The 23,617-nt window shown below is 66.1% G+C and overlaps 2 protein-coding genes across 2 annotated transcripts; one reads left to right on the top strand and one right to left on the bottom strand.

The window, feature by feature from the left end:
• Positions 1-827: 827 nt before the first annotated feature.
• Positions 828-6,506, top strand: YARS1 (tyrosyl-tRNA synthetase 1). The gene is made up of 14 exons (XM_038160728.1): positions 828-919; positions 1,012-1,076; positions 1,705-1,851; positions 1,928-2,103; positions 2,933-3,062; positions 3,350-3,430; positions 3,708-3,800; positions 3,972-4,107; positions 4,276-4,361; positions 4,605-4,740; positions 5,056-5,150; positions 5,258-5,451; positions 5,563-5,704; positions 5,851-6,506. The coding sequence occupies exons 1-14, from the start codon at positions 904-906 to the stop codon at positions 5,959-5,961; spliced, it is 1,608 nt and encodes a 535-aa protein (XP_038016656.1). The 5' UTR covers positions 828-903; the 3' UTR covers positions 5,962-6,506.
• Positions 6,507-6,665: 159 nt separating this feature from the next.
• On the bottom strand, positions 6,666-22,681 carry KIAA1522 (KIAA1522 ortholog). The gene is given in 8 exon segments (XM_038160727.1): positions 6,666-7,488; positions 7,715-9,593; positions 9,595-10,598; positions 10,683-10,799; positions 11,145-11,262; positions 12,352-12,407; positions 12,602-12,757; positions 21,564-22,681. Coding segments are annotated over 8 exon segments (3,441 nt in total). The 5' UTR covers positions 21,652-22,681; the 3' UTR covers positions 6,666-7,465.
• Positions 22,682-23,617: the final 936 nt, after the last annotated feature.

Here is a 23,617-nt window from a genome sequence, read left to right as displayed (position 1 = left end):
GATTGGGAAAAACTGAGCAAAGGAAGAGGAGGCCTGTCAGGGAATTAGTCATTGAGACACTCATGCAAAATCCTTCATTTGGGTGCAGCCCTGGCAGGGCTCTTGTGTGGCCCAAGGTGTATCCTTTTAATAAAACACTATTTTATTCTTTAACTCTGCCCAGTTTCTAGGTCAGCCTTCACAAGGCTTCAGCTTCTCTGAGCAATCTGTGCCAGGACCTGACCGCCCTCACAGACGGGAATTTTCCCCAATATCCCACCTCCCCTGGCAGTGGCAGCCATTCCCCGTGTCCTGTCCCCTCAGGCCCTTGTCCCACGTGCAGCCTGGAGCCCCTTTAGACACCAAAACCCGCACTTGGGTCACCCTGGAGCCTTTCCCTGTGCAGATAAAAACCTCAGGAGGCGGTACGGCCCCGCTGTCCCCTCACCGAGGGTTGGAAGCCAACACCGCCCCCGCCTCTCTCCGTCAGGGGCCCGCCCGTCCCTCAGCGGGCACCGCCCAACCGGCGCCTCAACGGCACCGCCCCAAGGCGGGGCCCAGCCCGCCCCGCCCCGGCTCCTCCTCCCGCCCCACCCGCACACAGGGAGCCCCCCGAGCCCCGGCAAAAAAAGGGGTAAAACCGCCCGGAATAAACGAGGGAGAATTAAATTGGGCTGAGGCAAAGCAGCGGCCGCGGCCCGGCCGGGCCTGGCGGGAAAGGCGCTCACCCGCGCCGCCATCTTAACGGCGCCAAAGCCACGCCCCCACGGGCGCGAGACGCCCTCTGATTGGCGGAGCGGGGCCTCCTCGCCGCGCGGGGCGCTCTCTGATTGGAGGAGCTCGCCCCCCTCTCTCCCGCTCGTTGCATCGGCAGCTCGGCGTTCGGCAGGCCCAGGCGCGGCAGTCGAGCGCCGAGCGGGGCTGATGCAACCCGGGGCAGGTCGGTGGCACCGGGCGGGGAAGCGGGGAGCGGAATCAGGGCTACCGGGGAGGGGAACCGGGGCTCCGGTAACCGCGTGTCCTGCCCCGCAGCCGCCGCCATGGAGCCCGCGCCCGGCCCGCAGGAGAAATACCAGCTGATCACGCGGAACCTGCAGGTACCTGGAGGCGGATGGGGCCCGGGCGGCGGCGGCGGGGCTGGGCCGGGGGAACGAGCGGCGGCGGCGGGGCTGGGTCTGAGGGGCGAGCGGGGCTGGATCGGGGCTGGGCGGAGGAATTGGGGCTGGATCTGAGGGGCGAGCGGGGCTGGATCGGGGCCCGGGCGATTGGGGCAGGATGGGGTCCCGGTACCGGGGGGATCGGGGGGAGTACGGTAGGATGGGGGTAGGAGAGGGGAAACGGGGCGGGATCGGGGATGGGAGGATCGGGGATGGGGGATCGGGGATGGGAGGATCGGGGATGGGGGGGTTGGGATGGGGGGATCGGGATGGGGGGATCGGGATGGGGGGAGTGGGATGGGGGATCAGGGTGTGGGGGATGGGGATGGGGGGATCAGGGCATGGGGAGGTCGGGATGGGGGGATCTGAGCCAGGACAAGCCCCGGGATCAGCCCCAGGACACGGCGAGCGGGATGTGTCCCGGCGGGATGTGTCCCATCGGGATTTGTCCCATCGGGATTTGTCCCGGCGGGATGTGTCTCTCGCGGTGTGTCCCAGCGGGATGTGTCCCAGCGGGATGTGTCCCCCGCGGTGTCCCTGCAGCTCCGTGTGCTGTGTCCCCTGGCAGGAGGTGCTGGGCGAGGAGAAGCTCAAGGCCATCCTGAAGGAGCGGGAGCTGCGGATCTACTGGGGCACCGCCACCACGGGCAAGCCGCACGTGGCCTATTTCGTGCCCATGTCCAAGATCGCCGATTTCCTGAAGGCCGGCTGCGAGGTGGGGCGGTGCCACCCTGCCGCCGGCACCCGCAGCGAGCCGGGCGCCTCCCCTGACCCGCTGTCCCCCGTGCTAGGTGACAATCCTCTTCGCCGACCTGCACGCTTACCTGGACAACATGAAGGCGCCGTGGGAGCTGCTGGAGCTGCGCACCCGCTACTACGAGCACATCATCAAAGCCGTGCTGGAGAGCATCGGGGTGCCCCTGGAGAAGCTGCGGTTCGTCCGCGGCACCGAGTACCAGCTCAGCAAGTGAGTCCTGGGCAGCCTTGGGGGCCGAGATGGAACGCAGGCTGGGTGGAGATAAAGAAAAAAAAAAAAAGATTTATTAGGAGTATCCCCAAAAGCAGGGATTTATTAGAAGGCCCCAATGGATCCACTTTGGGCAGCACAGAACCTGACAAACACAAAAGCTTCAACCTGAGGCCTCACAGAAAGAGCCTCGCCTGCAGCTCTGTCACTCCGGGAGGTGCCTGCAGGCTTTGTCCCCTGTCCGTGTGGCCAGGGGCAGAGCTGTCCCCATGCCCGTGGTGACAGTGGTGTGGCCAGGGGCAGAGCTGTCCCCATGCCCATGGTGACACTGGTGTGGCCAGGAGCAGCTGTTTGGGCTGTCCCCATGCCCGTGGTGACAGTGGTGTGGCCAGAGGCAGAGCTGTCCCTGTGCCCATGGTGACAGTTGTGTGGCCAGGGGCAGAGCTGTCCCCGGTGGTGACACTGGTGTGGCCAGGAGCAGCTGTTTGGGCTGTCCCCATGCCCGTGGTGATAGTGGTGTGGCCAGAGGCAGAGCTGTCCCCGTGCCCATGGTGACAGTGGTGTGGCCAGGGGCAGAGCTGTCCCCGTGCCCATGGTGACAGTGGTGTGGCCAGGGGCAGAGCTGTCCCCGTGCCCATGGTGACAGTGGTGTGGCCAGGGGCAGAGCTGTCCCCGGTGGTGACACTGGTGTGGCCAGGAGCAGCTGTTTGGGCTGTCCCCAGTGGTGACAGTGGTGTGGCCAGGGGCAGAGCTGTCCCCGTGCCCATGGTGACAGTGGTGTGGCCAGGGGCAGAGCTGTCCCCGGTGGTGACAGTGCTGTCCCCCACAGGGAGTACACGCTGGACGTGTACCGCCTCTCCTCCGTGGTGACGCAGCACGACGCCAAGAAGGCGGGGGCGGAGGTGGTGAAGCAGGTGGAGCATCCCTTGCTGAGTGGTCTGCTCTACCCAGGCCTGCAGGTGGGTGAGGCAGGGCTGGTGGCCAGGGAGGTGCTGGCAGTGCCAGGGAGGTGCTGGCAGTGCCAAGGCCACGGGGATATTTGGGGCTGAGTGCCAAGGTCGTTCCTTGTCTACCCCGGTGTCACAGCTGGTGGTGGCACAAAGGCTGGCCCGAGCACGGAGCTGCTGTTCCAGCAAACAGTCTGGAATGTTCCTGACTTTCCCTGGCTGGGAGTGGCCCAGGAGAGGCTGAGGGACAGGCCAGGACGGTTCTGGGTCCAGCCTCGAGGCTCTGTGTCTCTCCTCAGGCGCTGGATGAGGAATATCTCAAGGTGGACGCGCAGTTTGGAGGGGTGGATCAGAGGAAGATCTTCACCTTCGCAGAGAAGGTCAGGAATGGGGGGATTTCTGCCAGACTGGGGCCTCAGGGAGGGCTTGGCCACTCCCAAATCCGTTGCAAGAGCTGTGTGGGATTTTGGTTGATGTCACAGCTCTCTGTGCTGCTGCTCCCGTGCTCCGTGCAGCCACACATCCCTGGCTGTGACTCTGCCCTTCCTGGGTGCCGTTCCCTCAGATCCCAAAGCTACCCGGAGCCAGGAGCAAACAGGGATTGTGAGTTAAAGCTCAACCGGGCTCGTCTCTGACTTTCCTCCTTGTGTTTCCCAGTACCTCCCTTCCCTGGGCTACGCCAAGCGCGTCCATCTGATGAACCCCATGGTTCCTGGGCTGACGGGCGGCAAAATGAGCTCGTCAGAAGAGGTCGGTCCTGGATCTGCCTGTGCTCAGGGGGCTCAGGGGGGACAGCTTGGTGGCTGGGGGCTGAGAGGGGACCCTCCCCATTCTCATGGGTTCTAAGAAGGTGCAGCAACTCCAGCATGAATTTCCTGGGTAAGAGCTTGGGTGAAGGGCTGAGGAAATCTCTTGCTGCAGGACTCCAAGATTGATCTCCTGGACCGCAAGGAGGACGTGAAGAAGAAGCTGAAGAAGGTTTTCTGTGAGCCAGGGAACGTGGAGAACAACGGTGTCCTCTCCTTCATCAAGCACGTCCTCTTCCCTCTCAAGTCAGGTGAGGGGCTCGCTGGGGTGTGGATATGAGGAAGGGACAGGAGTGTGTCCCCTGAAACAAGGCTGTCCCTGAGTGCCACCTGCCCAGCCCCTGCTCTTGGACAGAGTGGGGTGGGTGGTTTAGCTGAGCCTTGAGTTGATCTGAGCTTTAAAACCTGTTTTGTTCCAGAATTTGTGGTCCTGCGAGAGGAAAAATGGGGAGGAAATAAAACCTACACGTCCTACGAGGCCCTGGAGAAGGACTTTGCTGAGTTGGTGAGTGCTGGGAGGGGCTGAAGCTTCTGCCTGAGGTTCCTGGGACCAATCTGGGAGTGCTGGGAGATGGATATCTGCACTAGGAGGAGGTGTGGAGCGTGGCCTGGTAGTGTGGGATGCTCCCAGGCAGGAGGACTTCTGATGTCCAAGAAGAATCAGAATGGTTTGGGATTCATCTTCCCATTGTTGGGTCTCCAGTTCCCACCTGTGGCCTCAGACAGGAACATCTTTGTCCTGACACAGGTTGTGCACCCTGGAGACCTGAAGAACTCTGTGGAAGTGGCCCTGAACAAACTGCTTGACCCCATCCGAGAGAAATTCAACAGCCCAGAGCTGAAGAAGCTGAGCAGTGCTGCATATCCCACCCCATCCAAAGCCAGTAAGGAGGGGCTGGGGGCCTGGGGAAGTGGGGCCCTGGGAGCTCAGGGAAATGGGGCCCTGGCCATGCAGGGCTGAGTGGGGCAGCTCTCTCCAGGGAGCTGAGGTCAGAGAAAAGTTTTGGAGCTCCAGACTCAGAAGCAGCCATGGAGAGCATGGGGAAAGGTGAGGAGAGCCAGCACAGGAGGGACTCTGCTCTCTGGTGTAGGGACAAGCATGGAATTCCCTGCAGGGATTCCCCCCAGGGCCCGCATTTGGGGCTGACCACCTGCCCGGGTTTGTGCTGAGTGCTGTGACCATTCCCCTCACCCTGCAGAGCCTGCAGAGAAGGGCACCAAGAACTCCGAGCCGGAGGACGTGGTCCCATCCCGGCTGGACATCCGCGTGGGCAAAGTGATCAGCGTGGAGAAGGTATGGGGACAGGGGAGGAACCCTTCGATGTGGTGACATTAGGGGTGTGCCTGGAGGGACTGCCACCTTGTCTGCCACCCCGTTCCCACCCCTGCTCCCCCTGGCAGCACCCAGATGCCGACAGCCTGTACGTGGAGAAGATCGACGTGGGCGAGGCCGAGCCCCGCACCGTGGTCAGCGGCCTGGTGCACTTTGTCCCCAAGGAGCAGCTGCAGGACAGGCTCGTGGTGCTGCTCTGCAACCTCAAACCCCAGAAGATGAGAGGGGTGGAGTCGCAGGGCATGGTGCTGTGTGCCTCCAGGTGAGGGACACAGGGGACACCGGGGCTGGAACACCCCTCCTGCCTCGGGGCGCTGAGGGGCAGCTGGGCAGGGCCATGGGGTGACTCTGGTGTCTCCACACCTCTCCTCAGTGTGGGGGAGCCCCGTCAAGTGGAGCTCCTGGACCCCCCCGCCGGGTGCTGCGCCGGGGAGCGCGTCTACGTGGAGGGCTACGAGGGTGGGGAGCCCGATGAGGAGCTCAAACCCAAGAAGAAGGTCTTTGAGAAGCTGCAGGTGAGGCCTGGGAACAGCTGGAGTGGCTGGATTCCACACTGTCCCCACCTCTGGGTGACCCCAGATGGGCTGTTTGCCCCCTCGCTGTTACTGGGGAGGAGATGAACCTTCCCAGGGCTGACCCTGCCCCCTGTTGTGCTCCCCAGGCCGATTTCCACATCTCCGAGGATTGTGTGGCGCAGTGGAAGCAGAGAAACTTCCTGACCAAGCTGGGGACTGTCTCCTGTAAAAGCCTGAGGGGTGGCAGCATCAGCTAACAAGTGCCAGGGCTGCTCTGGTGCCTCCTGCCTGACTCCTGCACCTCTGCCAGGCTCCTCCCAGTCATCTCCCCACCGTGCCCCGAGTCGGGGCTCAGCCCTGGGACTGAACTTGCAGCTTCTCACCCGGAGAAGCCTCCAGCATCCCCCTGGGCCTCTGGGGACTGGAGGTGCCACCACACCCAAGGGACTCATGTGACTCATCCCCCTGGCCTTGGGGCCATGGCTCACTCCCAATTGTGCCACGGACTGGACTCCCTGTCCTCTGGGGTGGCATGTGTGGGTGCTGTGGTGAGGGCAGAAGGGAAAAGCTGCTTCTCCAACCTTGTGTTGCTGCTACCAGAGCTGGGGACAGCCCGGCAGGCCCCGTCCCCTGCTCCACCCCCAGCCCACCCAGCGCTGTGGCCACTGGTGCTGCTCTTTGGCCAGGAGCCCAGACAGCACCTGTGGGGCTGTCCTGAGCCCGTGGGGGGTGTGGGCCTTAAACACTGACTCGGGAACCATCTGTCTGTCATAAAACCCAATAAAATATCGAGCTGACTGCACGTGGCTGTCCCCATCTGTCCAGGGGAGCTGGCAGCCAGCCCTGCTCCGGAGTTTTACTGGGCAGCGGTGCTTGGAGCCAGCCCAAGGGTGTCCCTGGAGCTCAGCAGCACCAGAAGGGACCTGCAACCATAAACCAGGAAGAACAGGAGGCAGCAAGCTTCGGTCATCATTTTTACCAGCCAGGTACAGAGCTCTGAGCAGCTACTCGGCGGCAGAGGGTCAGTTGCTTTTGGTTTGGTTTGGTTTGGTTGGGTTTGTTGTTTTGTTTGGTTTTTCGTTCGTTTTTTTTTTACAATCACAGAAATCAAAATGTGACCCGAGTTTACAGAAACAGAATCAAGGCTCTACCCCAGAGCCCAGGGCCAGCTCCAGGGGCAGCCAGGCCCTTCCTCCTGCTGGGCAGTGGCGAGTGGCCAGAGCCGGTGCTGGCCACGAGCCCCTCTTGCCTTTCCATCGAGAGCCAAAGCCCTGATCCCTCCCAACCAGCACCTCCATCCCCCCCTGTTCCTGTTTGCATCCCCCAGGCGCTGTCGTGGCCAAAGCCTTCCCATTCCTTGTCCAAAGTGCTTCCATTCCTCGCGGGCCTGTCTGGCCGGCAGCGGTGGCTCCAGCTCCGGCGTCTTCGGCCCCAGCTCCGGTGTCTTTGGCCCCCAAACTCCTCTGGGTGTGGCTGCTCAGCTCCACACACCCACACCAAGCATCAGCTTGGCAGGGAGGAGGTGCTGGCTCTGGGCACGGGCCTCGAGTCCAGTAAAAAAAAAAGCAAAATAAAGCTGTAGTACTTAGGAAAGTGAAACCAACACCATTTTTGCATAAATATCATCAAGGCCGTGGAGGCTAAGGCTGTTTGCTTCCTGTATTGTTAGTTGCCAGTTCCACACTCGTCCGTTGACCTGCCCAGGTCCCTGAGAGATTTGGATTCCTGTCCGTGGGGGCTCCAGTCCTGCAGTGTCATCCTTCAGGCCGTCTCTCCCCGTCTGTCTGCAAAGCAGGAGGAAAGAGCCCGTCAGCCACCCCAAATCCCAGCTTCTCGCAGCCCTACCAGGCTCCGTCCCTGCTGTCCCAGTGCCTCCCAGCTGGAACACAACCCAGGAGCCGTGCCGGGTGTCCAGCTTGGGAATTCATCACTTGGGAATGCACAGTTCAGGACGCTGAGCACGAGGCTGAACCTCCAGCAGCACCGTCCCGTGCCTCCCACCCCACGTACCTTGTGCAGGGAGGCTCTGAGCCGACGGCTCCGTGCCGTTCCTGCCCTCCGTCCCCGCCAGCTCACTCTTAGTCCTGCTCTCCTCCACTTTGGCATCCCCGTCCAGCACCGGGGAGCCCAACGCCTCTGCCCCCGGTGCCTTTGGGGAAGGAGCCGGCCCCGAGCCGAGCGAAGGCTTCTTGGCTACTGGAGGGGGGATCTTGCCGGGTTTCCGCTGGGCTTGCGCCTTTCCGGGGCCCTGCGGGGCGGCAGCAGCCGGGGCTGCCGAGCGCTGCCCCGAGAAATTCATCAGCTCGGCCACCAAGTTCCTCTTCAGGTCGGCCTGTGCCTCGGGGGACGAGGCCGTCTCGATCACCAGCTTCCTGGAGCTCTTGGCGAAGATGAAGCTGGCGGTGGAGGCCGGCGATTTGCTCCTGGGGGACAGCTGCCCATCGCCGGGGGGCCCCTCGGGGCCGGGCTGGGCTGCTCGGCCACCCGGCGGCTTCTCCGCGGCCTCTGCGGAGGCCAAGGCGGCGGCCTTGAGGTGCACGGCGTGGTGGAGCTGCTTGGAAGGCACCGCGTCTTGGGCGGGAGGCGGCTGCCGCGTGGACAGCGAGCGCCGGACGGGCTTCTGGGGGGCCGGACGCTCCTCGGCCCCGGCTCCGGCCACGGCTCCGGCTCCGGCCGCGGGCTCCACGCTGACGGAGCGCAGCCGCACCATCTGCAGCAGCGACGGGGTGACGATGGGCAGGCTGGCGTCCTCCTTGGCCGCCGGGCCGCTCTTGCTCCGTGACACCGGCTCCTTCTTGGCCTCCGCCCGGGGGCCGTTGGCCGCCTTCTTAAGGCTGATTTGGGGCGGCAGGGCCGGAGCCGAGGGCGGCGGGAGAGGCGGCGGTGGCGGCGGGGGCACGGAGGCCGTGGGAAGGGGCTCGGCGGGGTGTGGAGGCTGTGGAACCCCGGCGGGTGGCTCTTGCTGCTGAGATGATGAAGAAGCAGGCCCCGGGCTCGGTGTTGCCATCCGCCCGTCCGCCGGGGCCGAGGTGGCACTGGGCAGGCTGCAGAGATAGGATTCATCCGGAGGGGGGAAGTCTGCCATGGACAGATCCTGCTCCTCGGGGATTGCGGGGGTTGGCGGCGGTGGCGGTGGTGGCGGCGGCCAGGCGGTGTCGGCGAGGGGCTCACTGCTGGTCTGGGGGCTCCCCTCCACCTTCTTGGCCGGCGGGGGAGGCGGGTGGTAGGCGGGCGGCGGTGACGGCGGCGGGGACTTGCCGCTGGGCTTGGCCGAGGGCTCCTGGCTGGCAGTGCTGGGCGCTGGGGGGGTTTGTGAGGGCTGGAGGGGGCCGGCGGGGGCCGGGGGCTGCTGGGGCTTGGTGGGTGGCGGGGAGAAGGGAGCGGGAACCTTGGGGTGCGGCGGGATGATGAACCGGTCTGAGCGACCGGTCAGCGCCTCGGGAGGGGTCGGGTCCGAGGCCGAGGAGGAGATGGAGGTGAGGGAGGAGGACACGGAGAGCGCCGGTGACTGCAGGGAGCAGAGCCGGTCCGGCTTCTGGGGCTGAGACTTGCCCGGGGACACAGCTGGGGGTCCCAACCCCTTGGTGGGCAGTGTGGGCGTCCCGCTCTGGCTGGAGTAGCCGCTGGAGGGGGACATGGTGCGGTCAGAGCCATCGGGGCAGCTCCACTTGGCCTGAGCTTGGGGCTCTCTCAGCACCACCGTCACCCCGGGGCGGCCCCGGGGGGCCTCGGGGGAGCTGGCGCCAGCCAGGCTCTCGGAGCGGAGGCTGCTGGTCTCGCTCAGCGCCGGGGAGAACACCTCATCCTCGCCCGTGGGGCTGAAGGGCTCGGGCCGCGGGGACCAGGGCGCGCTGCTCTCCCGCTGGGGCCGCCGCTCGGGCCTGGGGGGGCAGCCCCAGCACCTTGGGCTCCCCGTCAGCCTTCTGGTGCAGCGAGTAGGTCCTGCGAGGAGGGGCCGGGGGCTTCTTCATCTTCCTGAGGGAGACGCTGCGGGCGGAGGAGCGCTCGCTGGCCAGGCTGGCCGTGTCCGAGCCCTCCGCCTGGCTGCTCGTGCTGTAGGCGGGGGACGCGCGGCCGCTGCCCACGCCCAGGAGCCCGGGGCCCGCAGGGGCGAGGCCGGCAGCAGGCTTGGAGCAGGAGCTGGCGAAGCTGGTGGAGCTGTAGATGCTGATTTGGTCGGCATCGGAGCGAGCCGCCGCGTCCGCCTCGCCGTGCGGCCCCGCCTCGGGCTGCCGGTGGTCACAGCCGCCCTGGGAGGAGATGGTGGAGCTGTTGGAGACGATGGTCTCCGTGGACTGCGAGTGGCTCCAGTTGTCGCTGGAGGAGGAGGGCTCGCGGCTGCGGGGGCTGCGCTCCGAGAAGCGGGACAGGGAGCGCACCGAGGCCGGGCTGGATGACACGAGGCTGCAGCGGCTCAGCGTCCGCACGCTGCTGCTCGTCAGGGCCACCACGTCCACCATGGGCGGCAGGATGGCGTTGGGGATGATCTTGGACATGTAGGTGCCCTGGGGCGAGATGGACATGACGGGGCCGACCAGCATCTCCGGGGGGTTGGCGTAGGTGGTCATGCCTGGCACGGCCAGCGACTTCGGCCTCACCATGGGCGACAGCTTGGCCGCTGTCTTCCTCCCCACCAAGCTGTCGTCGTAGTAAACCCTGTTGATGTGCTTCTGCAGGGCTGCATCCGCCTCCTCCAGCACTCCCAGGCAGACGCGGGCGCCGCCGGCCGCGGGCAGAGGCTGCAGCTTCCCGTCGATGGTGGGGATGCGGACGGCATCGCCGGACACCTGCCCCCCGTTCAGCAGGGGCTGCACTGCCTGGCTGTCCCCGTGGCCCGCTGGCCCTCGCCCATCCGCCTCGGGATGTCCCTTGGCTCCGTGGCTGTTCCTGAGACCTGGCAGCAGGGAGAGATGAACTCAGCCTGATCCCAAGGGAAGGCAAACAGATCCTAAAAATTCCCCTTGTTCCCAAAGCTTACCCAGCTCCTTATGGACGTGCTGGGGGATGCCCAGCACTGTCGTCCTCCTCTCCTTCCTCTTCTTGCCAGCCCTCTCTGAGGATTTGGGAAAGGAGTCGTGTGGTCGGAAGGTGGAACCTGCAAGAGGTGCGAGAGGGTCCAGCTGGTGTGAGGGGGGGCTCTGGCCAGGTGTCCCCAGTGTCCCCAGCATTTCCCACTGCCAAAGGATAAGCCAGACTCAGGCACTGGAACAGCCCAGAGGCACCAAGTGAACAGACTGAGCAGGGAGGAGACACTGTCTGTCTGTCTGTCTGTCCATCCCCCTCGCCCAGCCCCAACGCTCTGACTCAGCCAGAGCTGTTCTCATCTCTCCCAAGGGTCCCCAATCCCTGTGCTGGCTCGTGGCCACACCAAGGCTCACCCAGCTCCCTGCCGCTCTCCCCAGCCCCCCCGGCAGCCCCCCTGGCAGCCCCAGCCGGGTACCTTTGCGCTGGATCATCTCGGAGCGGATGGAGAGCGCATCCTCAGAGGTGCTGTCGGTGGCACAGGAGGCTGCCCGGCTCCGGAAGGACAGGCTGTCATCCTCCGAGGATGCACAGGACTGTGGGGACACAGTGGGCTCAGCAGAGCCCGGGCTGCGGGGACAGAACTGCCCCGGCCCCGGCCAGGCCCCTTCCCCTCCGCGAACTGACTCTGCAGCCGAGACAAAAGCTCTTCCGAGGGCCAAAGGCTGAGTCAGCCACGCCGGCATCCAGAGTCCTCCCACCAGGAGCAGGGCTGGGAGCAGCCCCTGGGACCCTGCAGGGCTCTGCAGCCCCCCGGAGGGCAGGAGAGACGGGTCTGGGGTGTGCAAGGAGCACCTCAAGGAGCTGCCAGGCTCGCCCCCGTGCCAAGCCCAAAATGACTCCGTGGGTGTTCCCGGCCCTGCTGTGCCCCAGAGCCCAGGGCTGGAGGGATGCCACGGCTGGGAGAGGGGTGTGGGACAGGGATAGGGACAGGCAGGATGCCCAGCACCCCCTGGGCACAGCCCCATGCTGGACACGGCTTCCAGCATCCCCATCCCTCCAAAGCACCCCTGGCACAGGCAGAGGTTGGGATGAGACACTTCAGAGTTAACCCAAGCCCCGAACCTCACTGCCCCGTGGCTCTGCCCATCCTGGGGATCCCAGTCCCCCGCTTCCAAGGGGTTAAAGGGGCTGAGAGCCAACCAGAGGCAGCAGCTCGAGCAAACACAAACAGGGTGAGGCACTGGCAGCGGGGTCAGAGCCCAGGGATTGCCAAAGCTCAGCTCGGCCAAAGGAGAGGGAGTTTCCCCTCGTCAGCAGCCAGGGAGGGACACAGGCAGGACATGGCCAACAGTCCCCATATGCCACCAGGTCACCCTCCTCAGTCAGGGCTCCCAGACGACACCGTGGGGAAGGGACAGGGGATGCAGGCACAGGGGGGGCCCTGGCAGAGCCCCACAGGGCAGAGCAGGACGTGCCGAGGCTGAGGATGGGCAAAACAGCTCATCATGGGGCAAAGGGGACAACACCAAGGGACACGCGGCCAGCTCCAGCCCCACAACCCCCCCGGACATGGTCCTGCCACCTTGGCTGGTTGTCTGTCTGCCCCCAAACACCACCCAGCGAGGACAGAAGAGCCCCCCTGTGTCCCCTCACCCCCAGGAGCACCACTCGGCAGGGCTCACCTGGAGGCTGCTGGTGTCCCCGTGGTCCCAGGCACTTTTGGTCTGTTTCTGCTTCTCTGTGGAGGGAAGACAGAAGGTAAACCCCTCCAGGGGAATCGGAGGAAGCAGCTGCCGAGCTGGCAGTGCCCCCTGCACAGCCCAGCCACCAGCACTGGACTCTGCTCAGCCCCGTGCGCCGCCCACACCACCCGGCCAGCCAGGAGCCCTTCCGCCGCGTCCCCAAGGCCGCCCTGGGGCTGGGGACACCTACCCTGGTGCTGCAGGGACTTCAGCCCCTGCTGGGCCTGGTTGTGCAGCTCCTCCAGGTGCGGGGGCCGCGTGCTGGGGAAGAAGACGTTGTCGGGACATTCCTCGCCCGCCGTGTACTGCACGCTCAGCCGCTTCTCGCCCTCGCCCTTGGCAGCACCTGTGGGGACAGCGGGGTCAGCTGGGCTGGGGGGACACGGCCACGCTGCCACCAGAGCGTCCCAACCCACAGGGGATGAGTGCTGGGTGGTGACAGCCACGCCGGGGTGGCGTTATCCCGCTCGGCTCCAAAGCGGGCGCTGGGAACACCGAGAGAAATCCCATCCCACGCCCGGTCGATATTCCGGAGTCAGGATGTCTCGGCTGGTTTTCTCCCTGGGTGTGGGGATGGATGTGGGATGTGGGAGCCACCTTTCCAGGGTGTGGGACCACCCTCCTTCCCCAGCGCCTTGGTTAGGAGATAAGGAGCTGGTGAATTGTGTGGGGCTGGGGGCAGCTGAGCAGGGAGGGGGCAGCACAGGAGGGGATTAAACGTGGATGGAACGAGGATGAGGATGATGAGGATGACTTTCCCTTCGGAGCATTGCGTCATTCCCAGGCCTCGCTCGTCACCCCAAGAGCAGGGACATCCCCCCATGCCCCGGCAGGCTGGGAACTGCACAGAAGAAGGAAACTGAGGCACATCCAGCGGCAGAGATCCCAGAGGACCCAAATCCCTGCTGCGAACCCCGCTGGAGGCTGAACACCCCATCTGCCACGCCTGGGGCAGCACGGAGCCTCCACTCCCTGCCTGGCAGCCCCCTCCCCAGAGCCACCCCCAGCACCCTGCAGTGCCAGGGGCCACGCTGGCATCACCCAGCCCTGGCATCACCCAGCCCTGGCATCAGCCAGCCCTGGCACTGCAGCACCGTGGCACAGCCCTGCCCGCTCCTGCCCACACGCCTGAGCGAAGCCTCAAACTCTTCCTGCCCAGAAAAAAAACAAAAAAAAACCAATTTTGAGGAAGGGAAGGGAAGGGCGAGCGCAGGAAACCGTCGGGGCTGGCACCCCGGGGCCACGGGCACCTGCTGCTTGGCATCGCCAGCAGCACGCACCACCCCTCGTCCCCTGTGCCCCCCGTGTCCCCGGCCCCTCAGGGCCAGCCCAGGCAGGCAACGAGGCAGCCGTGCTCTGTCTCCAGCACACAAAGGAGCGGGCCTGGAACAATGGAGCCTCCCGCCCCGCCGCCATGCCGGCCTCTGCCTCCGCCAGCCCCGGCGGTGCGAGCGGGCACCGGGGCACGGCCCGCCGGGCACAGCGGCTGCTGCCACACGGGTCCCCCGCGATGGCGCAAAATCCCTGCAGGGGACACAAGGCACCCACAGCCCCCCCACCATCATGTCCCTAATCCGCTTTTGTCCCCCAGTTTCGGCAGCCCCTCGCCCGGCACCCCCCAGGCGCGCTCGGGGAGAGGAGCGCAGTGATTTATTCCGGTGACTTGGCGGAGGGAGAGGCCAGGGCCGGGCTGACCTTCCCTGCCCTCCCCCGGGGATGGATGGCAGCCCCCCCTGCCCCTGCGGGTGGGCGAGCACCCCGGGCCGGGCCTGGGGGGGGGTCCCGGCGGGCAGGGGTTGTGTAAGGACAAGGCTCTGCTCCCTGCCTCCCTCCCTGCCCGCCGCTCACTCACCCTTCTTCTTGAAGAAAGCCAGAAGCGAGGAGAGGTTCCTGCCCATGAAAACCACCATGGTGGCCGGGGAGAGGGTCTGGTCCCCAGGGATGGGGGGCTCCGCCGCCCCCCGAGGAGGCTCAGCCTATTGTGCCGGGGCTGCTCGCAGCCGGTGTGCGCCGGCGGGGCGGATGCCGGCGGCCCCCAGCTCCCTCCCTCCCTCCCTCCGTCCTCATCCGCACGGGCGGGAGGATGCTCGGCCAGGCGAAGAAGCTCCGGCGCAGCTGCTTGCGAGCAGGGAGCAGCCTGAGCCGGGGACGGCTGCGCGGTGGCAGGAGGGGACAGTCCCCGGCAGGAGGGGACGGTCCCAGCTGCGCCCACCGCGCTCCTCGGGAGAAGGGAAGAGGGGGCCCCTCCTCTGGCCCCCGGCCCTCCCGCCTCCTCCCACGCACGGCACAGACCACAGGGATCTGTTCTTCCAGGCTCGGGGCCAGCCTTTCCCCTGCTCCTCCCTCTTGGACCCTCGGGACCCCCCAGGACCCCGCTGGGCACGGCAGCGCTGCAAACCAGGCGCTCGCTTCCACAACAGGCGGCCAACTGGGAGGAACTGGGAGGATTTCACACCTTGGCTATGACACAGCACAGGCAGCAGGGTCACATTCCCCATCCCTGTCCCCAGTGTCCCCCCAGGACCCTGCCAGGAGAGCCCCGTTCCGGGCAGGGAACACGAGCCAGGACGGGCAAAGGGTGTTTGTCCTTAGGGACAGGGCCACGTCACGGTCACAAGGGCTGGCAGCACGGGGGAAAACCAGGTCTGGGACCAGTCTAACCAGTAGCTCCAGCTGCTGCTGCAGAGGCAGGTGAAAGCAGGGGCAGAAATGCCAGGCGGTCACACAGCGGCACTGCCAGTCACTGTCCCCACTGTGCAGGGCAGTGGGTGCCCAGCACCTCTGGGAGCTCCATCCTCCCCATTTGCAGGTGTTTTACCCCAAAAGGTGAGCAGCACCCAGTGTTTACCCAGCAGGCAGCCGTGTCCTTGTGCCAAACCCTCTGCCCCTGCCCTGCAGCTCCCCACGGGCTGTGCCCAGGCTTGGTTCCAGCTCCGTGCAGCGTGGGCTCACCCAGCACAGGGTCCCAGAGGCCCCAGGCGGTGCCTGTGCAGCCCAAGGGACAGTGTGACCTTGTGAAGGGCATCGCTGTGTCCCCAGCCAGGCAGCTCCGGGCTCAGCGAGGATTTCTTCCCTGGAATTCCAACACGGCCACGGCCCCAAACAGCAGCAGCTCCCCAGCTGTGCCTGAGCCAGCACCTGCTCCAGCACGGGCAGGATGGGCCCTGCTGCCCACACGCTCCCCAGAAGGTGACAGTGGTGGTGGGCAGAGGTTCCCCAGCTCCTTTTCACAGCACAAGTGGAAAAGGGACATAATTAAAGGGCTGAGGATGCGCAAGGCAGGCAGCAGGCTGAGCTGAGCACTGCCCTCTGCTCTGGGCAGCCTGTCCTGAGCCCAGAAAGAGCCATGGATGGTGGCAGCCAGCAGGGACGCTGCTCCTGGCTCCACAGGTCAGGGTCCAGCCTTCCAGCTCTGCCCACAGAGATGGGAGTGCAGCAGGCCCCCCTCCATGGCACCAGGAGCTCCCCCAGAAAAGGGAGACAGCCCCTCCTGAGCTGCTGCTGCAGGGCCCAGGCATAGCTGAGCTTCAGCCCCATGGATCTGCTGATGGCAGCACAGGTGGAAGCTGCTGCCAGGGCTCTGAGGACATTCCCAGGTGCTGGCAGACAGCCTGGCCCTGCTCCACCTTCCTGCCTGTGGCCCATTGCCCACACAGAGGACCTGGAGAATGTCCCTCGCTGATGGAGACGTGTCCCTGCCCAGTGACACCCCTGGGGAGGAGCTGCAACCTCCCAAAAGATAACCCAGGGCTGAGCCGGGGCACGACGCTGCCCGGCCTCGGAGGAGCCCCGTGGCAGCCTCCATTCTCCCACTCCCTGTGACCTTCGCCACCTCATCATCCTCACCCAGCCGGCCTCACCCCGGCTCTGCCAACACTCGGGGAAACCTGCAGGAACCGGGGGGAAGCCGGGAGGGGGAGAGCCCCGATGCTGCAGCAGGGGCTGCCGGTCCCGGTGGGCTGGGGAAGCCGCTGCAGCTGCAGCCGCTGCCGGTAGCAACACGCCCGGTCGGAGTCGGTGTCCCGGCCCCTGTGCATTCCTTGCGGTGCATCCTGGATCACCCCGTGCCCTCCGGGCTCAGCTGACACACGTGCCTCGGCCACACGTGGCAGCGGGCTTCTCGCAGATAAGGAGCAGGCGGCCTCTCAAGGATGGGCTCCCCAGCTCGGAGCCGGTGCCTGCTGCTGCCAGCGCCAGGGGCGGCCCGGAGGCAGCAGAGCATCCCCGGAGCAAGGCACGGGAAGGGACAGGGAACCCCAAGCACGCCGCCTTCAGTTCTGCCTGAGACGGGCTGGAGGCACCAGGGCTGAGACCCCACATGAGCACGGCCAGGGCCGCCCAGCCCGATGCTGCAAACAGAACTCGGTGCTGGCCCAGCTCTCACTCTGCTGCTCTTCACCTGGAGAGAGCCAGGGGAGCAAAGCCCAGCTCCTGTCCCCCTCCTCGCCAGGCCTGTGCCTCCCGCGAGCAGGTTTGGCCGGGCTGGGCTGCAAACATCCATCTCTGCCTGCTCGGCACTGCCCCGACTTGCCTGCTCCGCGCACCGCGCGGGTCCTGCGGCGGCAGCAGCAGCTCCTGCCCGCCCCTCCACCGCCACTGACTCACCGCCCAAAAATGGGGAGGAGGGGGAGCTGCCAGGAGGCGGGAAGGGGCTGCGAGGTCCCCGGGGAGCCCGCCTGTGTCCTGCGATGGAGCCTTTGCCTCCCTCCTCCCGGCAGCCAGAGCGGCGAGAAGCCCCCTGCCCCACGGGGTTGGTGCTCTCCCACCACTCTGGGGGTCCCTCCCAGCACCATCCAGGCCTGGGGACTGCTCTGCTTGCCAGCTGCCACCACGGGCATGGGTAACGCCAGTGGGGTGCACCATGAACCCCATTCCTGAGAGCTCCATGGAGCTGTCAGCACATGGATGGACCCCGATAGAGCAGTGCTCCAGGGTATTCTGACTTGGAAGGGACCTCATCCAGCCCCTCTGCTCCAGCATCCTGTCCCTCCACTCCCTTTGCAACCTTCAGCTCTTCAGGGTGTCTGGGAGCCGCTAAAGACAACCAACCCGTTCCCCAAATCCTGGTCTCAGCACAGCATCCACGCCCTGGAACACCCCGGGGGACCCTGAGCACTCCAGGCAGGGTAAGAGCACAATAATATTGACAGTGGCTCTGGCCACACAGCCCCTGCCGCCAGCCTGCCCTGGGCCACACCTGGGGGGCTGCTCCAGCCAGGAAAACATCTCCACCGAGCAAATAAACACCGCCCCATCCACGCTGCTGGCTCGGCTCTCAAACACGATCCCACGCAGAGCCTGAACTAAAATTAATTTCAACTGGGAAAACAAACTTGGATTGTTTTTTTTTTCTTCCTCTAAATCCCAGCGCAGAAAGCTGCCGGGTCTCACCTCGGTGAGCCAGCAGGCCCTGGAGAAGGAGCTGGTGCAGGGTGAAACCCCACTTGGAGCAGAGCCGTGGCTCCGGTCGCCCCCAGCCACGGCTGCTGTCATGACAGGAGCACTCGGGGTTGTGCAACGGGCCCTGACCTCGCCGCTGTCCCACACCGCCCCACAGCCAGCCCTGAGGTGACACCGAGTGTCTCCTGCTGCCTGAACTATCCCAGACCCGGGCGAGGGGCTGGCAGCAGACCAGAGGGGGTCTTGGGGCAGGACCCCCCCAGTGCCCGGCTGTGCCTCATCCCGGCCCCCGCAGCAGCCCAGGGCAGCTCAGCGAGCCTCCGTCCCAGCGCGTCCCCACCCCGCTGCCGTCCCCTCCCGGAGAAGCCACCAAACAGGTTTGAAGGTAAATAACAGCCTTCCCCAGGCAGGAGCCGGATCCGGGCGGGAACATCCCAGCCGGGGAGCTCCGGGCAGGAAAGAGACACAGAGGGTGACACCGGTGGCACTGTGACCATGGGTGGGCCGCCAACACCTCCTCCTTCCATTCCCCAGAGCTTTGTCACTCCCCGATGTCCTTCCCTCGGTGTCTCCAGCCCCCGCGGTGCTCGGGGCTGGCTGTCCCGGCCTTGTTCGCAGGGCACCGGCTGCTCTCGCCACGGCAGAGGCGTTGCCTGTCACAGCAGGCACCTGGCTCCCCGCAGGAGCCAGCCCTGCAGACGGATTAAGGACAAGACGTTGCAGGTTTTTTTCCGTGCACGGATCCCCCGTCCTCGTCCTTGCAAGCAGCGCCCGGCCCCGCTCCCAGCCCGCGGGGCTTTTCCAAGGAAACGCTGCGGAGGTGCCGATCCTGCCGCGGAGGTGGACAGGGCCATGTGCCACCACGGAGAGGAGCTGCCACCGAGATGGGGTGGGGGATAACCCAGAGGCACAGGGCAGGCCCCATCCCTGCCTCTCGGGGCCGGGAGCGTGCCAAGCCGGCACGGCACGGCACGGCACGGCATGTCAGAGCCCAGCTGCCTGCCGGGGACAGCCGCGGATCGCCTCCTGCCCTGCTCCGGGAGCAGGAGGGGGCACCGGCAGGGCTCGGATGTCCCGGCCGCAGCAGGATGCTGGCTGGCGGTGCCTGGAGGAAGCGCCTGTGTAAATCTCGGCGTGTCCCCCGCCGGGACCGGGCCCCGCTCTCATCCGTCCCCCGGGTGTTTGCGGAGCCGGCCCAGCGTGGGGCTGGCACGGAGAGAGGCTGCAAAGGAGAGAGCTCAGCCCACACCGGAGCTGCCCCGCAGGAGCCGGGACTGCCGAGGGGCTCCAGGCAGCTGCTGCTGCTGCTGGGGACATTCACAGCCACAAACACCCCTGGGGCATTCGGGTACCCCACCCCTGGAAGTGTTCCAGGCCAGGTTGGAGCAGCCTGGGATAGTGCAAGATGTCCCTGCCCGTGGAGTGGAAGGCGATGAGCTTCAAGGTCCCTTCCAAATCAAACCATTCCTTGGGGTTCTCTTTCCCAGCGAGAAGCCCCTACGACCACCGAGGGGACGCGGGTGCAGGGTGACCCCGCACCCAGAGCTCCGCATCCCCATCCCCATCTCCATCCCATCCGCATCCCCATCCCCATCTCCATCCCATCCCCATCCCCATCGCCGCTGACTCCGCGGGGCGCAGCCTGGCCAGCAGCCACGTTCCTGCGCCCTGACTCAGCAGGGCCCGGCGGGGAGTCCCGATAAGGAGGCGATAAGAGGCTTCGGTCTCCCTGGGGCTCAAGGACCTTCCCCGGCATGGACGAGAGGCTGGGGATGCCCCCGGAGCAAGGCGGGCCCCGCTCTGGCACGGGGAGGTGGGCACGGGGTGCGTGGGTTTGGCACTGGGGGGCAGAGCGGGGGGGCTCAGCGGCAGAGCCACCCCGGAGCCCTCGGCTGCGCCCACCCTGCGGTCCCTGGGGGCCCCTGCTCTGCCCCCTCAGCACCCAAAGGCGGTGCCCACACCTCTGCACGCATGGCACAAGCACGAAACCATCTGCCAGCGCCTGCCCGGGCCTGGCGAGCCAACACCAAATTAACCCTCCAGTCACCAGAGGGACAGAGCTGGGGACGCTGCCCCGGCCGCCCGCCGTGCGCGACCATTCTGCAGCCCAAAATCCAGAGGCACCCGGGGGCAGACGGCAGCGCCGCGGGGGCCGGCACACCCTGCCCCCAGCCGGTGATCCCGGCTGCGCCCTCCGAAACGCTGAAGCGACACAATGCAAATTCTTTGGCTTTGTGGCCGCCGCGCCGTTGCCATGGAGCCGTGGCAGAGAACAAACACAACTCGCCCCATGTTTTCTCAGCACCTTCCACCCCACGGCCTTCGGCCCCAGAGCCGGCCCTCGCCCCCCGGGATCTGCCCCGGCTCTGGCAGTCCCACATCCCGCCCGCTCCAGGGCGGCCGAGGTGGATGGAGCAGGGCTTTCCCAAGCAGCCCTGGGGGAGGGAGGCACGGTCCTGGTTCGGGATTGGCAGGGGACAGCCCAGGGGACAGCCGAGGCTGGCAGGGGATGGAGAGGAGATGGAGCTCTGGGCAGGAACAGCGTGTGGAAAGGGAGAGGATGGCAGCTCCAGCCCAGCCTGGCCAGTGGCACCGAGCCTGGAGCCACCCAGAGGAGGATGTGGAGAGCCCGCAGCGAAGGAGACGCTGTCCCGGCACGGCCGTGGGTGATGGCTGACCTCCTGCCTCAGTTTCCCCACGCACTGAGCGGATGTTCTCAGCCAGGACATTCCAGCAGCCTGTCCCTGTGCACCTGCGGGGTCTCCCCACGCCAGGCCCCACCTCTGGGATGGTTTTGCTCCCAGTGCTGTCCCCAGGCCTGCGCAGAGTTGACCCCAGGCCCCGTTTACCCCGAGGACAGCTGGGCTCTCACTCCTGGCTGGCTGCCGCCTGCAAAGGGAAACAGGGCAGGAGGGACAGCAGGGCCACACAGGGCTGGTGGGGGAAAACCCCCCAGTGACCATCCCTGGCCCCTGCAACCCTGCTCCTGTGATCCTCCCAAGGCTCCTCCTTGCCTCAGGCTGGGCTGGGGACGCAGGGACAGTTTAATGACACCAGTGGGACAGTCAGCAACGCCGGGACGGGGACGATGTCACTGCGAGAGACCTTCCCTGCTGGCATCACCCTGCTCTGATGGAGGGAGCTCTCCAGGCACCCCACGGGAGTCACTGTTCCACGCGTGGGTCCAGCCGGGCCTGGGACCCTTTCCCTGTTCCTGGTCCCTGCAGGAAAGATCTCGGTCCCTGCTTCCTGCTGGGCATTCCAGTGGCATCCATAAAGCAGGGGGGCAATCGGTGTGTGGACGGACGGACAGACAGACAGGCGCAGAGCGAGGGGGGAGCAGCCCCTGCAAACACCCCCAGATCCCCGCGGCACGGCGAGAGAAACTGAGGCACGGGGTGGGAGCGGGGAGCCGGGGAGGACGGCGAGGCTGGCAGCGCTGGGATCCCACTTGGAAAACAAATCAGTAACTCATTCAGCTGATCCCGTCCCGATAGCGCGGCCAGCCCTGCCTGCAGCCAGACGCGGCCCTGCCTGCAGCCAGGGGGGCTCCCCCAGCCCCACACCGGCCTCGGGGGCCGATCCCGCCCCCCCAGCACCGGGCAGGGCACAGCAGAGCCTCCCCTCGCCCCCCGCTTCTCCCAGCCCGGCAGAACACCGGCGCCGAACTTTCCCGGCGCGACCCCTTCCAACACCCCGAGCGGGGACCCCCGCACTCCGCAGCCACCCCCAGGTGGCCCCAGGGCTCCTACCTGCCCTGGGCTTGCCGGCGCGGCCGAAGGGCCAGGAGGAGCCGGGCTTGCCGCCCGCCGGGCTCCTCTTGCGGTGCGCGTTGCCCATGCGGCCGCTGTCGCCTCCCCCGCGGCCGGGCGGAGGGCACGGCGGTGCTGCTACATGGCCGAGCCGAGCCGAGAGGGCTCCGGTGTGGCCCGGGCGGCCCCGGTAGAGGACGGCTCTCAGCCGCCGGCTCCCATCGCTCCGGCCCCGGAGGAGCCGAGCGCTCGCAGGCGGCCGCGCCGGAGCCAATGGTGCGGGCAGAGAGGAGGGGCCAGCCGGGATCAGCGCGGCACCCTCCCAGCCCCATCCCTCCGCCGGGGATGCCTGGGTGATACAGAGAGGCTGAGCGGGCTCAGGGAGACGCCCCGGTGGCCAAACGCCGCCGAGCGCCGGGATCTCGCCTCCAGCCGCGCTCGCACCTCGCTGGAGTTCTTCGCCGCGCTGCCACCGCTGCTGGCTGTCCCCAGCTACAACCCTCCCCGCTTGGTGGGTTTTGGGGAGGGGGAGACCTCCCCCAAGGCCGGAGCAAAGCGCCCGAGGCCACGGGCTGGGCGCTGCCGCTGCCCAAAGCCGGGGCGAGCGGCCACACGCCAGCCCCACGCAGCCTGGCGTGGGTGGCAACCCCCGGCATCCTCCCCACGGCCGCTGCTGCCTCTGGGGCGAGTCACGAGCACGTTGCTCACACTGCCCGCACCTTCCCCTGCCCTCTCCGGGGCCACAGCAGCCTCTCCCTGCTCCGGCAGCAGCCAAACCACGGGAATTGCTGCTCCAAGAGCTGCCCACACCACCCCACCGAGCCCCTCCACGGCCCCTTCCCGAAGGCCGCTTTTCCCTCCTGATTTTTAATTAGAACGTTAAATGCTGCGAGGGCAGGGAGGGGTCAGCCAGGCAGGCAGTGGTGGGCAATTCCTGCTGGCAATGTTTATGTTCCTTAGGTGATTCATCAAAGGCTGGGATAAATAGGAAGGAGGGTTTTGTGGGAAAGGCACAAAAACGGGGAGGTGGTGCAAGAAAGAAAGGAAAAAAAATTAAAGATCAACCAGCAGCTTTGTCCTGACCTCCCGAGGTGATCGGCACCGAATTAATCTTTGGACTTCAGTCTCCTCAGCAATGGAAATGTTGATGGTTCAGCTCCTCACCAGCTTGGTTGGGTGCTCAGGGCACGCTCAGCTGGGCAGGGACTGTCCCCGTGGGTTTGCTGCCCCATCTGCTGTGAGAGCTCTTCAGGGGATGAGGGGATCCAGTGGAAAACATTCCCTGTTTTCCACTCCTGGCTGTGCCCCGTTCACAGGACAGCCCTTCCACCTTGGGGCAGCGGGGATGAAGCAAGGAAACCAACAACGGTCACAAGAGCAGCAGCTCAGAGGGACTGCTCTGTGCCCAGTGGGACACGATTCCTCCTCTGGTCAGCCAGGGGCACCTCCAGGCTGGGACGAGGCTTCCTCCCAGCCCAGACCCTCTCAGCATCCCCGGGATGTCCATCCCAAAACGTGGACCCCCCTTCCACTCCGACCCCTCCCCAGTGCCCCAGGGGGCTCCTCTGCAGTCCCCCCGGACAAACCTCCCGGCGCAGCTCGCGTTCCCCTCCCTGGGAGGAGCAGGGAGGCCGGAGCCTGCCCCAGATCCAGGGAGACGCTTCCCCCTCCACTCCCAAAGCAGACGCCCTCCCTCCGTGCCAGCACTTGCTCAGGGAACGCGGCCACCGAGGCGTCCCCGCCCCCGGGCACAGCTCCGGGAGGGAGCCAGCCCCGGGCGCCCCGCGGAGCCCACGCCTGCCAAAAATACCGAGTGGCTTCTCGGAGCTGCAGCCGCTGCGATGGGGTAACTCACAGCCGCCAGGAGCTGCGGCTCCTCCTGCGCCTCGTGGTTCAGTCCCTGCCGGATTTGGGGGGCTGGGAGCAGCGTGGGGGGGCTCCAGCATCACCACAGACCCCACTGAGCTGCCCCACTGCTGCTTCAGGGCACAAACCCCGCTGAAACCTGAGGGCAGGCCTGCTCCCAGCCTGCACCCCAGAGCTGGTGCTGCTGT

Source organism: Motacilla alba, chromosome 23, assembly GCF_015832195.1.
Source record: "Motacilla alba alba isolate MOTALB_02 chromosome 23, Motacilla_alba_V1.0_pri, whole genome shotgun sequence".
Lineage (NCBI taxonomy): Eukaryota > Metazoa > Chordata > Aves > Passeriformes > Motacillidae > Motacilla > Motacilla alba.
Note: the sequence above shows the minus strand (reverse complement) of the source record. Positions and strands in the feature narration are given on the sequence as shown.